Source organism: Scatophagus argus, chromosome 16 (assembly GCF_020382885.2).
Source record: "Scatophagus argus isolate fScaArg1 chromosome 16, fScaArg1.pri, whole genome shotgun sequence".
Lineage (NCBI taxonomy): Eukaryota > Metazoa > Chordata > Actinopteri > Scatophagidae > Scatophagus > Scatophagus argus.
The window spans coordinates 16,100,799-16,111,553 of record NC_058508.1 but is presented as its reverse complement, the minus strand read 5'-3'; the positions used below and the strand labels follow the sequence as shown (position 1 = coordinate 16,111,553).

The 10,755-nt window shown below is 43.8% G+C and overlaps 1 protein-coding gene across 6 annotated transcripts in view; it reads right to left on the bottom strand.

Annotated features, from left to right (window-relative positions):
* Positions 1–1,550: 1,550 nt before the first annotated feature.
* LOC124072686 (dedicator of cytokinesis protein 7-like) overlaps positions 1,551–10,755 on the bottom strand; it is a 24,696-nt gene continuing 15,491 nt past the window's right edge. For all 6 annotated transcript variants that reach the window (XM_046414269.1, XM_046414270.1, XM_046414271.1 and 3 more), the window contains 26 exons: positions 10,647–10,742; positions 10,370–10,510; positions 10,000–10,113; positions 9,713–9,883; positions 9,454–9,593; positions 9,012–9,181; positions 8,734–8,885; positions 8,237–8,419; positions 7,842–7,968; positions 7,652–7,736; positions 7,432–7,528; positions 7,208–7,342; positions 6,772–6,924; positions 6,477–6,635; positions 6,286–6,386; positions 6,004–6,196; positions 5,683–5,826; positions 5,411–5,542; positions 5,278–5,292; positions 4,803–4,928; positions 4,625–4,714; positions 4,306–4,542; positions 4,068–4,211; positions 3,800–3,906; positions 3,530–3,703; positions 1,551–2,911 (listed from right to left, as the gene is read on the bottom strand). In XM_046414269.1, coding sequence (XP_046270225.1) covers positions 2,869–2,911; positions 3,530–3,703; positions 3,800–3,906; positions 4,068–4,211; positions 4,306–4,542; positions 4,625–4,714; positions 4,803–4,928; positions 5,278–5,292; positions 5,411–5,542; positions 5,683–5,826; positions 6,004–6,196; positions 6,286–6,386; positions 6,477–6,635; positions 6,772–6,924; positions 7,208–7,342; positions 7,432–7,528; positions 7,652–7,736; positions 7,842–7,968; positions 8,237–8,419; positions 8,734–8,885; positions 9,012–9,181; positions 9,454–9,593; positions 9,713–9,883; positions 10,000–10,113; positions 10,370–10,510; positions 10,647–10,742 — 3,429 coding nt within the window. In that variant the 3' untranslated portion in view covers positions 1,551–2,868. The remainder of the gene's footprint in view (positions 2,912–3,529; positions 3,704–3,799; positions 3,907–4,067; positions 4,212–4,305; positions 4,543–4,624; positions 4,715–4,802; positions 4,929–5,277; positions 5,293–5,410; positions 5,543–5,682; positions 5,827–6,003; positions 6,197–6,285; positions 6,387–6,476; positions 6,636–6,771; positions 6,925–7,207; positions 7,343–7,431; positions 7,529–7,651; positions 7,737–7,841; positions 7,969–8,236; positions 8,420–8,733; positions 8,886–9,011; positions 9,182–9,453; positions 9,594–9,712; positions 9,884–9,999; positions 10,114–10,369; positions 10,511–10,646; positions 10,743–10,755) is intronic.

The following is a 10,755-nucleotide window of genomic DNA, read 5'->3' as shown; positions in this document are numbered from 1 at the left end:
TTAAGTAAAAGTAGCAAGACCTCAAGGTACAGCTGCTCCACTACAAGACCTGCTTTCGTACTTACATAAAATTACACAAGTATTACCAGCAAAATATATCTATTGTGCAGAATGAAAGGATGTAAATAGATTATAATTACCATATTATTATAATGCAGCATTGTTTATTGTATGTAGCTACAGTAAAGCTAATTGGAAGTATACTGCTGGGTAGTTTAACATGAACTTCAAAATTGTACTTAAACACAGGAGCATAAATATACTTAATTACTTTCTATTACTGCACGACCATCACAGCTTACCAAGGATGTCCAATGGCGTCCACGATTCTGCTTGGTGGGTGGAGCTGCCAGATCTCCTCAACACCTTTTAATGTCACGATTTTACAACAGTTTCAAGGTTCTGCACTGACCTGCAACGACTAGCAGGGAAGTAACTTCAGCTTTGCCAAATGTTCCAGGATGTACAAAAACTTTCAAGAACATTCAAGATTCCTTGTACCTTTCAAGCACATTTAAGGAGCTGCAAAACAGTCCAAGCACCCTCAAGGGAAAAGGAGAGAGGGAGTTCAAATACAGACACATACATAAATAAAATAATTAACTGGAAAACTTCCAGTCCTCAACTATGATAGACTGAGCCACTGCAAGTCTTTGCAAAATACCTGATTATAAATTCGGGGCCCTTCGTTCTGGTAAATTAGGCAAACGCTGAAGGCTATAATGTAGATCGTCCTACTGCTGCAGGAAATTTGACTAACGGTGTGGAAAAGGCAGGCCAGGAAGACATCTGGATTGAATACGCTTTTTGCCTTGTCTTTACAACCGTGTAAGACAAAGTTTAGTGAAGAGTGTAGGCCCGTGTGAATGAAGAAAACAACGTGATTTAGCACAGAGCGTTAAGTACACAGGTTTTCAGCATGAGGACTTTAATGTCTACAGAAGGTGAACTAATGAGTGAAATCACTTTCAACTGTTCTGTCCTCAGTGAACTGAAGGTAATTCTGCTTGGCGCTGAGGTAAACCAGGTGCTCCTGCTTAAAGCTACTGATTACAAAGATATGAAGACAGAATAAAGATGGCAAGTTCACTGATGTACAAGGAGTTTAAAATTACATATAAAATTATGATTATATCTTACATCAACATACTCACATATATCCATGTACGTTTTATTTAACCCTAAAATAAGACTTAAGGCAAGTAGCTTTAATTTTAACAGTTAAAAATCTTAAGTGCAGACAAACGAGTTTGTAAATATGTCTGAGAGTTGAATTTTTTTTGTTTTACTCAACTTGTTTGTTTGTATTTTTTAAATTTTATTCTTTGGGTGAATTTATGTGCTGTCAGGTTAATCAGAATCTCTTGTTTGTTAGTTGTGTTCATTAGAGACACTAAACAAGCTAATTATATTACAACATGAACACACTAAAGGGAATATTATATATTACGGTTTGATAACTGCATTACAGCATGTGAGATTAGCTATTTAACTACTCCATTAGTCTATTCTTCAGCTTTGTAGCTGCAGAAATAGAAGCTGACCAGGGGTGCAGTAAGATAAATTTAATAGAAAGCAGTAAAAAAAGAAAAGACAGTGTAAATAAATTAAAAAAAATATCTAATTGGTAAAAAAAAAAAAAAAAGAAAACAGTTTCCAGCCTTGTAAATTAACAAAAGCTCTGTTATCTTAGTAGTTACAGTGTTAATGTGCTGCAGTTTGCTTAATAGTGCAATATAATACAGTAGTTGGAAATAACTACAATGAATATATAAACATGATGTTAGAGAAACACAAGGCATTTGGAGTGCTTTCTCACAGCAGTTCAGATACAGTCAAACGTGGACTTGCCTGATACCAAGCAGTCAAAAAATGTATGAAATTATCAGACTGTTCTGCAGAGTAAATGTCACAGTTTGAACGCATTCATGTGGGTGAGGGGGACGGCCTGGCCGAGGGCAGTGCTTCTGTGATAAACATCTGATGTGACTGCAGTGCATTACAAGGAAATTTCACAGTTTAAAATACACATTTAAACATCCTGCTGTTCCCCTTCTACAATAATCCATTTCCTTCTCCAACCTCCACTTGGACAGAGTGATCCCATCTCCACCTCCAGTAATGAATTTTTAGAACAAGGGATAGGCAGGATAAAAAAAAGTGTGACAACTTGAGAATGAAGGAATGTCAGTTATTTGGTCTGCTGATAACTAAAGAAAACTCCCTGGGACTATTTAATAACCAAGTCTGGCAGTGACCACCAGGCATGGTTTACAGTCTTTTAGAAATTAAACCGACAAATGACACGAAACAGACAAACTACAGCCTCTTCAAAAGCAAACACACCAGAGGCAAAAGGAAAACAAATACATTCACGAACAATTTGGTTTAAAAGTGGTGTTTGGCAGCTGTGGTCCTGTGAGAAGTTAAAACTAGATCAAGCCCGGAGAGGTGACTGTGAGGAGGCTACTTCTGGTTTACTTTTGGTTTAAAACGTTGACATGTCAGAGCCTCGCTCCATATGACAATGTTTACAGTGGGGATAACCTCGAAGTATAAACAGCCGAGGTTTTCTCCTAAGGAGGTGTGAGAGTGGTGGCGACGGGGGAGATGGTTCAGCAGGGAAGAGGTGATGAGGGTCTGTGTGTGTGTGGTGGAAGTGGTGGTGGTGGGGGGGATTATTGCATGACTGGGTGGCTGGGGGGGGGGTTGGGTAAGACAACGAGCTAGACGGGCAAGAGGACGGTGCATGTGTGTGCTTGTGACAGTTGGTGTGCAATACGTTGGAGGGGGGAGGGGGTGAAACAGGCGGGATGAAGCTCATTTCTAAAGCTTGTCTTTCCACGTCGCTATCCAGTTTGCTGTGCCTCAACAGTCGACCTTGCGGAGACTGGACCTGCTGTAGGAGTTCCTGCCAGAGAAAAGCAAGGCGATAAACAAAGTTTTTAACTCCAAGGGTTTTCATTTATCTCGCTGAAAAGTGAATCAGAAAATCTGAAAAAATTCAAGATTGAATTCAGGTACACTAAAATGTTTTAGCATCTTTTTTTACGTTTAGCTGATTAAGTCTGGAACAAACAACCGCATTTAAAATACACATCTCAGTATTGAAGCGTTGCTCTGGCAGGTGACTGCAGCTCTGTGTCTGATTATGAACCAGCTGTCCTCAGACCCTCACATGCGAGCACAAAGCTGAGGCCAAAAGTGGATGAAAAAAAACAAAAAACAAAAAACAAAAAAAACATATGGTAACAGTTTACATGGTCAAACGGGCCCCAATACTCCAGGAACTGCACCTTTTTTTGGAAAATTAATGTAAAACCTTAGAAGAATGTCACTGGATTTTGGCTTTACGTCCCATCATGGGTGAATGTATGAAAGCATGAGTCTGTGACCTGGAGTTTGACAAAGTCTGGTTTTATGTTGCTCCTGTAAGGCTTTGATGATATACACATGAGCTCATTTATTGTGTTTCTGTGTGCAGGCGTGTGTGTGTGTGTGTGTGTGTGTTTTTAATGTCTCAGGTTACCGTTGTGTTTGTGTAGCCTGAGCTGGCAGGGCTCTGTATAGCTGGGGGATCTTGCGGTTGATGAGAGGACCCAGAGCTTCTTTCAGTTTATTATAGTTCCTCTCCAGTTCTCTGTGGTACTCTTTCTGATCTGGTCCGATCAGGGCTTTATTCTTCCTCAGGGCGTCCTCACACCTGCATGAAAAAGAGCAGAGGACAACGGGGAGTTGGGATTTGTTTTTTATTAGTCACACAGCAGTCTGCGTCTGGGTTCGTGGAGCGTGTCATCACCTCTTAGTGAAGTCTTTAAAGCAGAGGCGCAATTTGTTGTGATGGCGAAACAGCTTTGGATCATCAGGAATGTCGGAAAGAAAGACCTGCGCCACCTCAAGGGGGCCCTGTGAAAGGGGTGGGGAAACTGTTACTTATCTGCGAAGGAATTTCTGTCACTTCTTAAAACGCTGACCCAGACATCCAGCCCCATTAGGATGGGATTAATACTCCAGGGGGATGTGGGCTTTTTAAAATGCATTTTGGTTATACATATTGACACACACACCTGGTTGACAGTGGTGCCCACACATCCCTGCAGAACCATCTGCAGCATCTTGGAGTCGGCAGGATCTTGGTTTGTGGCGAATGCAAGCTCCTGAGTCTTCTTCTGCATGTCCTCAATGGCCACCTCGATGGGGACAAGGATGATCTGGAGAAGCAAAGACAGCAGAGATAGTTGACTTACGCCGTTCTTCACGCTCTCCCTTCACATAACCAAATATCCCTCCGTAACAGACAGCCACCTCCTCCTTGTGGATAACATTGATGCGCGTCTTGATGTAAGGGAAGGCGTGAGATGTCGTCAGGATGGTTTTGCGTTTGTACTGCTCGTTCAGGTCGCCGTGGGCTCGGCCGTCCAGGGTGAAGGGGGTGCAGTACATGAAGGTACGCAGGTTGTAGTTCTTGTCAAAGTAGGTGACCCTTTCTTTCAGCTCGTACGTGTCGAAGAACGGTTCAACGTAGGTGATCTGGAGGTAGGCCTGAAACAAGCACAGTCGTTAGCACAGTTATACAAAATCTGCACTGATACACTATTAGTCACACACTGTGTACACGTATCACCTTGTTGGGATCCAGTTTGTTTTTGTCCACTGGGTTGGAGTCTTTGATAATTTCTACCACATCATCGCCAAATCTCTCTGAGTAGAACTCCTGTGCGCCAAAGAGATTCATCTTCAGAAATATGTTGCTCATAAATCACTAATGACACCTTTATTAGCGTCATGATGAGTTAACATGCCTCCAGTCTGTGAGAGATCTCAGCCAGTTTGGTGATTGATGGCTCCTTGTAGACAAACTCCTGTTCATCCAGGTCTCCGAAGCGGCAGCCATAGAAACCCACCCGGAAGTAGGTCCCAAACATTCTCTAAACACTGGAGACGGGATGAAAAGATGAGGTGATTTATGGGTGCAGTGCATAACGACTGGTCTCTTGTTACTGTGTAAAAATGTTTAGTAATAGGAGAGCAACTGTTGAAGGACAAAGGGAAAATATATATTTAGGCTTGAATGGAAACTGTTTCGTAACTGTGACTCAAGTCAACAATGTCAAAGTGTGAAAGCAAGTTTTGCATCACTCACCGGTAACATGCCGGTCACAAAGGAGGGGAAAAGGATAATGAAGAAAGAAAACATAGTCATTACAAAAAAAAATTGAACTGCTGAATTTGTTTAACTATGAATGTAAAATAATAAATGAGAAGTGAACTTGTTACCTCCCATCCTGAACTCTGAAAAGGTTGGAAAAAAAGGAAAGAACACATATAAGAAGGAATCCAGAAAAATGGCCATTTTCCTTTAAGACTAACAGCCCGGTTAAAACGCAGTTGATGTCAGGATCAAACTCACTTGGTTGTAGACTTTGTTGAAGGCATCCTGCAGCTTCCCGTGGACAGTAGCCAGCTTTTTGAAATCTCTGTTGGCTTCGTGGATGGGCAGCAGAATTTTGTACACTTCATTGATGGCTTCGTACATGGCAGCCTGGAGTTACAGCACACAGAGAGTCAGTTTTACACATACCACCCAATCACACAGCACTCCTGCAGCCGTGGCACTGCTGTAACCTTGTGCTGTGTTAACATGCAGTCTGTCACCATGTGGTTAGAGAATGTGAGTCGCACCATGTTAAAGGAGGCAGCTGCTTGCTCCAGGAGGCCCACCAGGCCAGACTCGCTGAAGTACTTCCCAGCACAAATCCCCTCCTCCTCAGGAGACAAGACGTCATCGGACACAGCCGACTCCTCCAATACGTTGGATGAAATATTCTGAAGGAAAAACAAAGAAGTCAGAACAAACATAAAATCTTTATAGTCGCTCCTTTCAACAATCATGGGCTTGAGGCTTGGTGCTCCAGTTCTGGGACAACATCATGTCTCATTCTGCTGCCCACATGTATTGTTTGCAAGCAGAATGGGTTACTAAATGACACAGCACGCACTGACCTGAAACGTGACACAACCTATTGGCAGGTAGCGGCAATCCTCCAGCATGTTGAGGTATTCTGCCACCAGTGCTGCACTGTGGACCAGACAGTGGGCGGCTTCGGCATGGTTCCCTCTCTCACAGTGTTTTCCTGCCATGTTCTGGAGCCACGTCAGACGCAGGTCAGGGGAGTTCTGGTAGCCCTTTGCAATCCTAAAACAAAAAAAAGGAGATATTAACAGTTATTTTAGTTATGATACTCAATTGTTGTATGCAAGCCTTATTAATGTGCATCACAGTACCTGTACATTAAGTCGATGAGCATCTCCGGATCCTGCTGATGCTCTTTCATCTTAACAGTGTCGGTGAGAATCATGTGCAGGTTGAATACCAGATCCTGGACCTGAAGTTTGAAAAGCGTGACAGCATATTAGTAAAGTCTTATCCACTCCAGCAGCTATAGATGGGCCTTTGTACAGAGGCTGTTACACACCTGCTCTGGGAAGGGTGTGTCGCGCAGCTCCACGTCCTCTTCGGCATACGTCAGGATAGTCTTGAGTGAGTGACGAAGATGCTCCTCGTTGAAGTTTTGCGACGTTCCCACCAGTGATGACAGGGACATGGTCACCTGCATCTTCACACGAGCAAAGTTCTGGTCCGAGGGAAAAATTAGGTCAGGTTGTGACTCATAGCATCAATACAGAGTCCGTTCCTCAACATGGATTTCTGTGGACTGTCCCTAGTCCTCACAAGGAAATAAAAATACAAAAGGCAGGGTCCGAACTTACATTTCCAATCTCAAAGTTCTGCCTCATGAGCAGGTAAAGGGAGGCGGAGGCGTGACTTCTGACAGAGCCAACGCTGCTGCTGCAGTGACGCAGGAGACGCAGGCACAGGTCAGCACAAAGCTCGGTGTCCTCCTCGAACAGCATCTCTGGGAACTATACAAACACACTCATGCTCCATACACAAATATCTTAAGAGTGGTTTAATATTTCTTTTTTGAAATTCTAGTCATTTATATAATTATAAACCACATATGAACACGTGAAACAATTTTGTTGTTGGTTTCCCCAAGAAGGTTTGAAAAGGAGTCAGCAGGTTAATGTGATAGGAAAAAATGTGCACATGTTGAGTTATTGTGACAACATTTCAAGCTTAATTAATATTAGATATTAAAAAAAAAGCAACAAACCAACATAAACCATAATAACTGCACTCTACCTTGAAGACCAAAGCCCTTTGTGTAGTGAAGCAGTGTTGCAGGAAGAGGGCGCTCTGGTTGCCTGCCATGCTGTGAAGGAGGACTCTCAGCACTCCACCGAGGACACTTTCCTTTAGCTCTGATGCCACCACAGTCTGACAGAGGATACACACAACAAAATTACAACAAATTACGGCAACACATCACATCTAATATGGGCATTTTTTGTCCTCCATTGCTTTACCTTCACTATAATCTCCAGCGTATCCAGTACAATCAGAGACGCCTCAGTAGCCAAGTTTCCATCCACTAAAGACTCCTGCTCCACCTCAGCTTTAGTCCTGTGAGGTATTCATCACGATTTAAATTCAAATCCAGAAGTCTGTCAGGAATTTTTCTATACAATGTGCACATGACAGGACTGTTTTTAGCAGGAACTGATGTAACGAATGTAAAGAACATACTTGTCAACTCTGTCTGCATTTTGCCTCCAGTGAGTGACGTTCTTCCTCCACCGAACATTCTCCTGGCTGCCATAGGGACTCCTTTCTGGAAGAGAAAGAAAGCAAATCGCCATGAACATCAACTCATAAAAACCTCAGGCAAAAACAGCTACTGACAAAAAACACATTACTCTGCTCTCATCTTACTTACCTCTGCAGCGGCGAACCATCTCCTGACGAGCTCCGATGGTGCCCAGTATGGCCTCCTCCAGCCGGGCCTTCATGTCCTGAGACTTCTTGAATGTCAGGCTGTTGATCCTCTCCAGAGTCTTTCTCCCCTACAACAACCAACAACCATCGCAGGCCAAAAAAAAAGAGAGATAAGGGAAAAACAAGACTGTAGTCAGAGGGAGCCGAAATACTGAGTTTAATAGAAAAAAAGATAACCGTTCTGCACTGCTGGTAATTAACACAAGAAACTTTCTTGAAACAACAACTGACATATCTGTAATGATGTATTGTCGCTCTGGCATGTCTGCAAATTGAGCATCTGCAAACTGATTTTGACTCCTATCGGGTGACGGCGACAGTGTGTCGATTTTGTACCTTGTATTCAAAGCAGGAGACACAGAGATGCAGCAGATCCAACAGGCGGTTGATTTGCAGTACAGACAAATCAGACACCCAGCGCTCCAGGAGAGCTGCATCTGCATTCTTCAGCACCCACAGGAAACACACCAGCAGAGTCCTGCTGCATTCGGCAGACAGAGAGCTGGACTGGCGCCCAGGCTAGTGAAGACAAACACACAATCTCAGTGGCAGTCTTAATGTGCCCCAGCACAAAATGGCTGTTTAGACAGAGTTATAAAGGAAGAGGACACAGAGCCACCTACAGGCTAAGAGGAGCAGTTGTACTTCAGAAAAGAAGAACAGCATGGGAAGAATGCAAATGCTTTTTAAATGAGTGTTTGTGTGGAGTTACAGAAAGGGCAGAGAGATCGTCTGTCAAGCTGAGACAGCAGCCTCCCACACAGAGGCAGATCTGTGACCTGTCGGTCTGTAGGGCCCGGGGGAACAGCATGACCCCTGCCGTTATCACTCACCACTGTGGGCAGTGCGAAGGGGTTGGCTTTGGCATGCGGCAAAGGGGAGCCGGCAATTGCCATGGCAACAGACTGACTGATAGTATTGCCGCTGTCTGGGTCGGCATCGTCGGCGTGGGCTGAGGCATGGCGGACCCGAGCAGGCGAGGAGTCTGCAAAGAAATAAGAAAAGCACTTTCAGGTACTGGAAGACTGGAAACAAGAACATTTCTCAAAAGAAATAAATGCATGTAGGAAGTGGATAGCTATAACGATATCAGAGGGCTGCATATGCTGACCAGAGAAGTCGTGGAGCTGTTGCAATGTCTCCATGACGATGGCGATGAGGGGCAGGTAGAGCTGGGCCACATGGGCCCTGACCTGAGGGTCAGTGTAGCGAAGGTCTACATCATGGCTGCACAACAGGGAGTGAACGGCACTAATGGCCTTTTTATGAAGGAAAAAAACTCTGTAGGTAAAAAAAAAATAAAAAAAAAATATATATATATATACACACATATCAGTACAATTTTAGTGCTTCTCACTGTGTTTTAAAGGCATAATACGCAGGAATTTACAGAGAAATGCTTCATTGTGTGTTTACAAACAGCAACCGACCACTGCTGCATATTCTGCCTTTAACCTACTATGCATCCCATTTTCAAGTTCAAAGCCTGCCAAACCCGATGGAGAAACTCAATGACAATCCTGATTCTTACAAATGAACTATTAAGAGCCTACCCTTCTCCATCAGGATCAAGGATGAGAGAAAGCTCGGTAAGCAGCAGGCCAGACAGGAAGTGCTGCTGGCGAAAAGGGACGGAGAGCTCAAACATGGTGGCCACACCCTGATCTTGCACCATACTGGAAAACGCTGAACTCTGAGGATTCAACAACGGATAGGAGGGTGAAGATGTGATAGGAGGGAAAAATATGGAAACAATGGGAACAGTGTGCACTGTAAAACCGTTGTATTATATTCCAAAGCCTGCACCAGTACCTGCGAGGTGGTGGAGGAGGTGGAGGGGGATGGGGAGGCTGGAGGGCTTAGAGTGGAGCACGGCAGGTTGAGGGTGACGTAGTGCTCGTGGCTGCAGACGATACGAATGAAGTCCATCCTCAGGGCGTTCAGAGAGCTGGGGTTCTGCGCTGTGTGGAGCTTGTTGGCAATCTGTTTAACACAAGTTTGTTCGAAGCAGACAAGGCTAAGGTTAAAAATGTGTGTGGGAGCAGTGCGATTTAAAGTGTCTGATATTAAAGGAAAACGGGGAAGGGAGTAATAGGCACCTGTTTGTAGTAGGAGCGGATGAGGTTGAACACAAAGCCCCGGTCCATGAGAGACAGCAGGTCATTCAGGAAGAAAGCCAGACTGCTATTTAATCTCTCCACAAGCTCCACATCCTGAGAGAGAGCGGGGGAGATATTTATAAAAAGAAAAAAAAAAAAAAAAGAGGAAAGGAATGAGCAAAACATGGAGCAGATAAGATTAAATACTCATACTTGCCTAAGAGATAAGACAACCTTCTGTTGGATAAAAATTTAAAAACTACTGTCACCTCTGATCCTTTTTTATTATTATTACTTTTTGTTCACTGAAAACAAATTGGTGTTCTCAATGTCTTGAATTGCTTCTAGTGAAGCTTTGTGGGCTGTGCACCTTGTGGTATCGACCGGCAACGTCTGCGCTGATGGCACACACGAGTGCAGCGATGTCGTCCACAAAGCGGTCTGGGAAACGCTGACGCCTGGGAACGTTCAGTTTTGAGGTCAGGAATAAGTGATGTGCCATGCTCTTTGTCTGGAGGAGAAAGCCATGAGGAAGTATTAGTCACTGAAGGAAAAATGTTTTATTTGTGTTTCAAGGCTTGTTATTGTACTATTCTTCATTTTTATAGAACGTGGTGTACAATTAATATAAATGTAGGCATCCTCACCATGAGCTGGAAGAAAAACCAGGCCTGCTGCAGCGCTGCTTCCCTCACTGTGCTGGTGCTGACCACCCACTGCAATGCCAGCTCCTCGTGGAGGAGCTACACATGAACC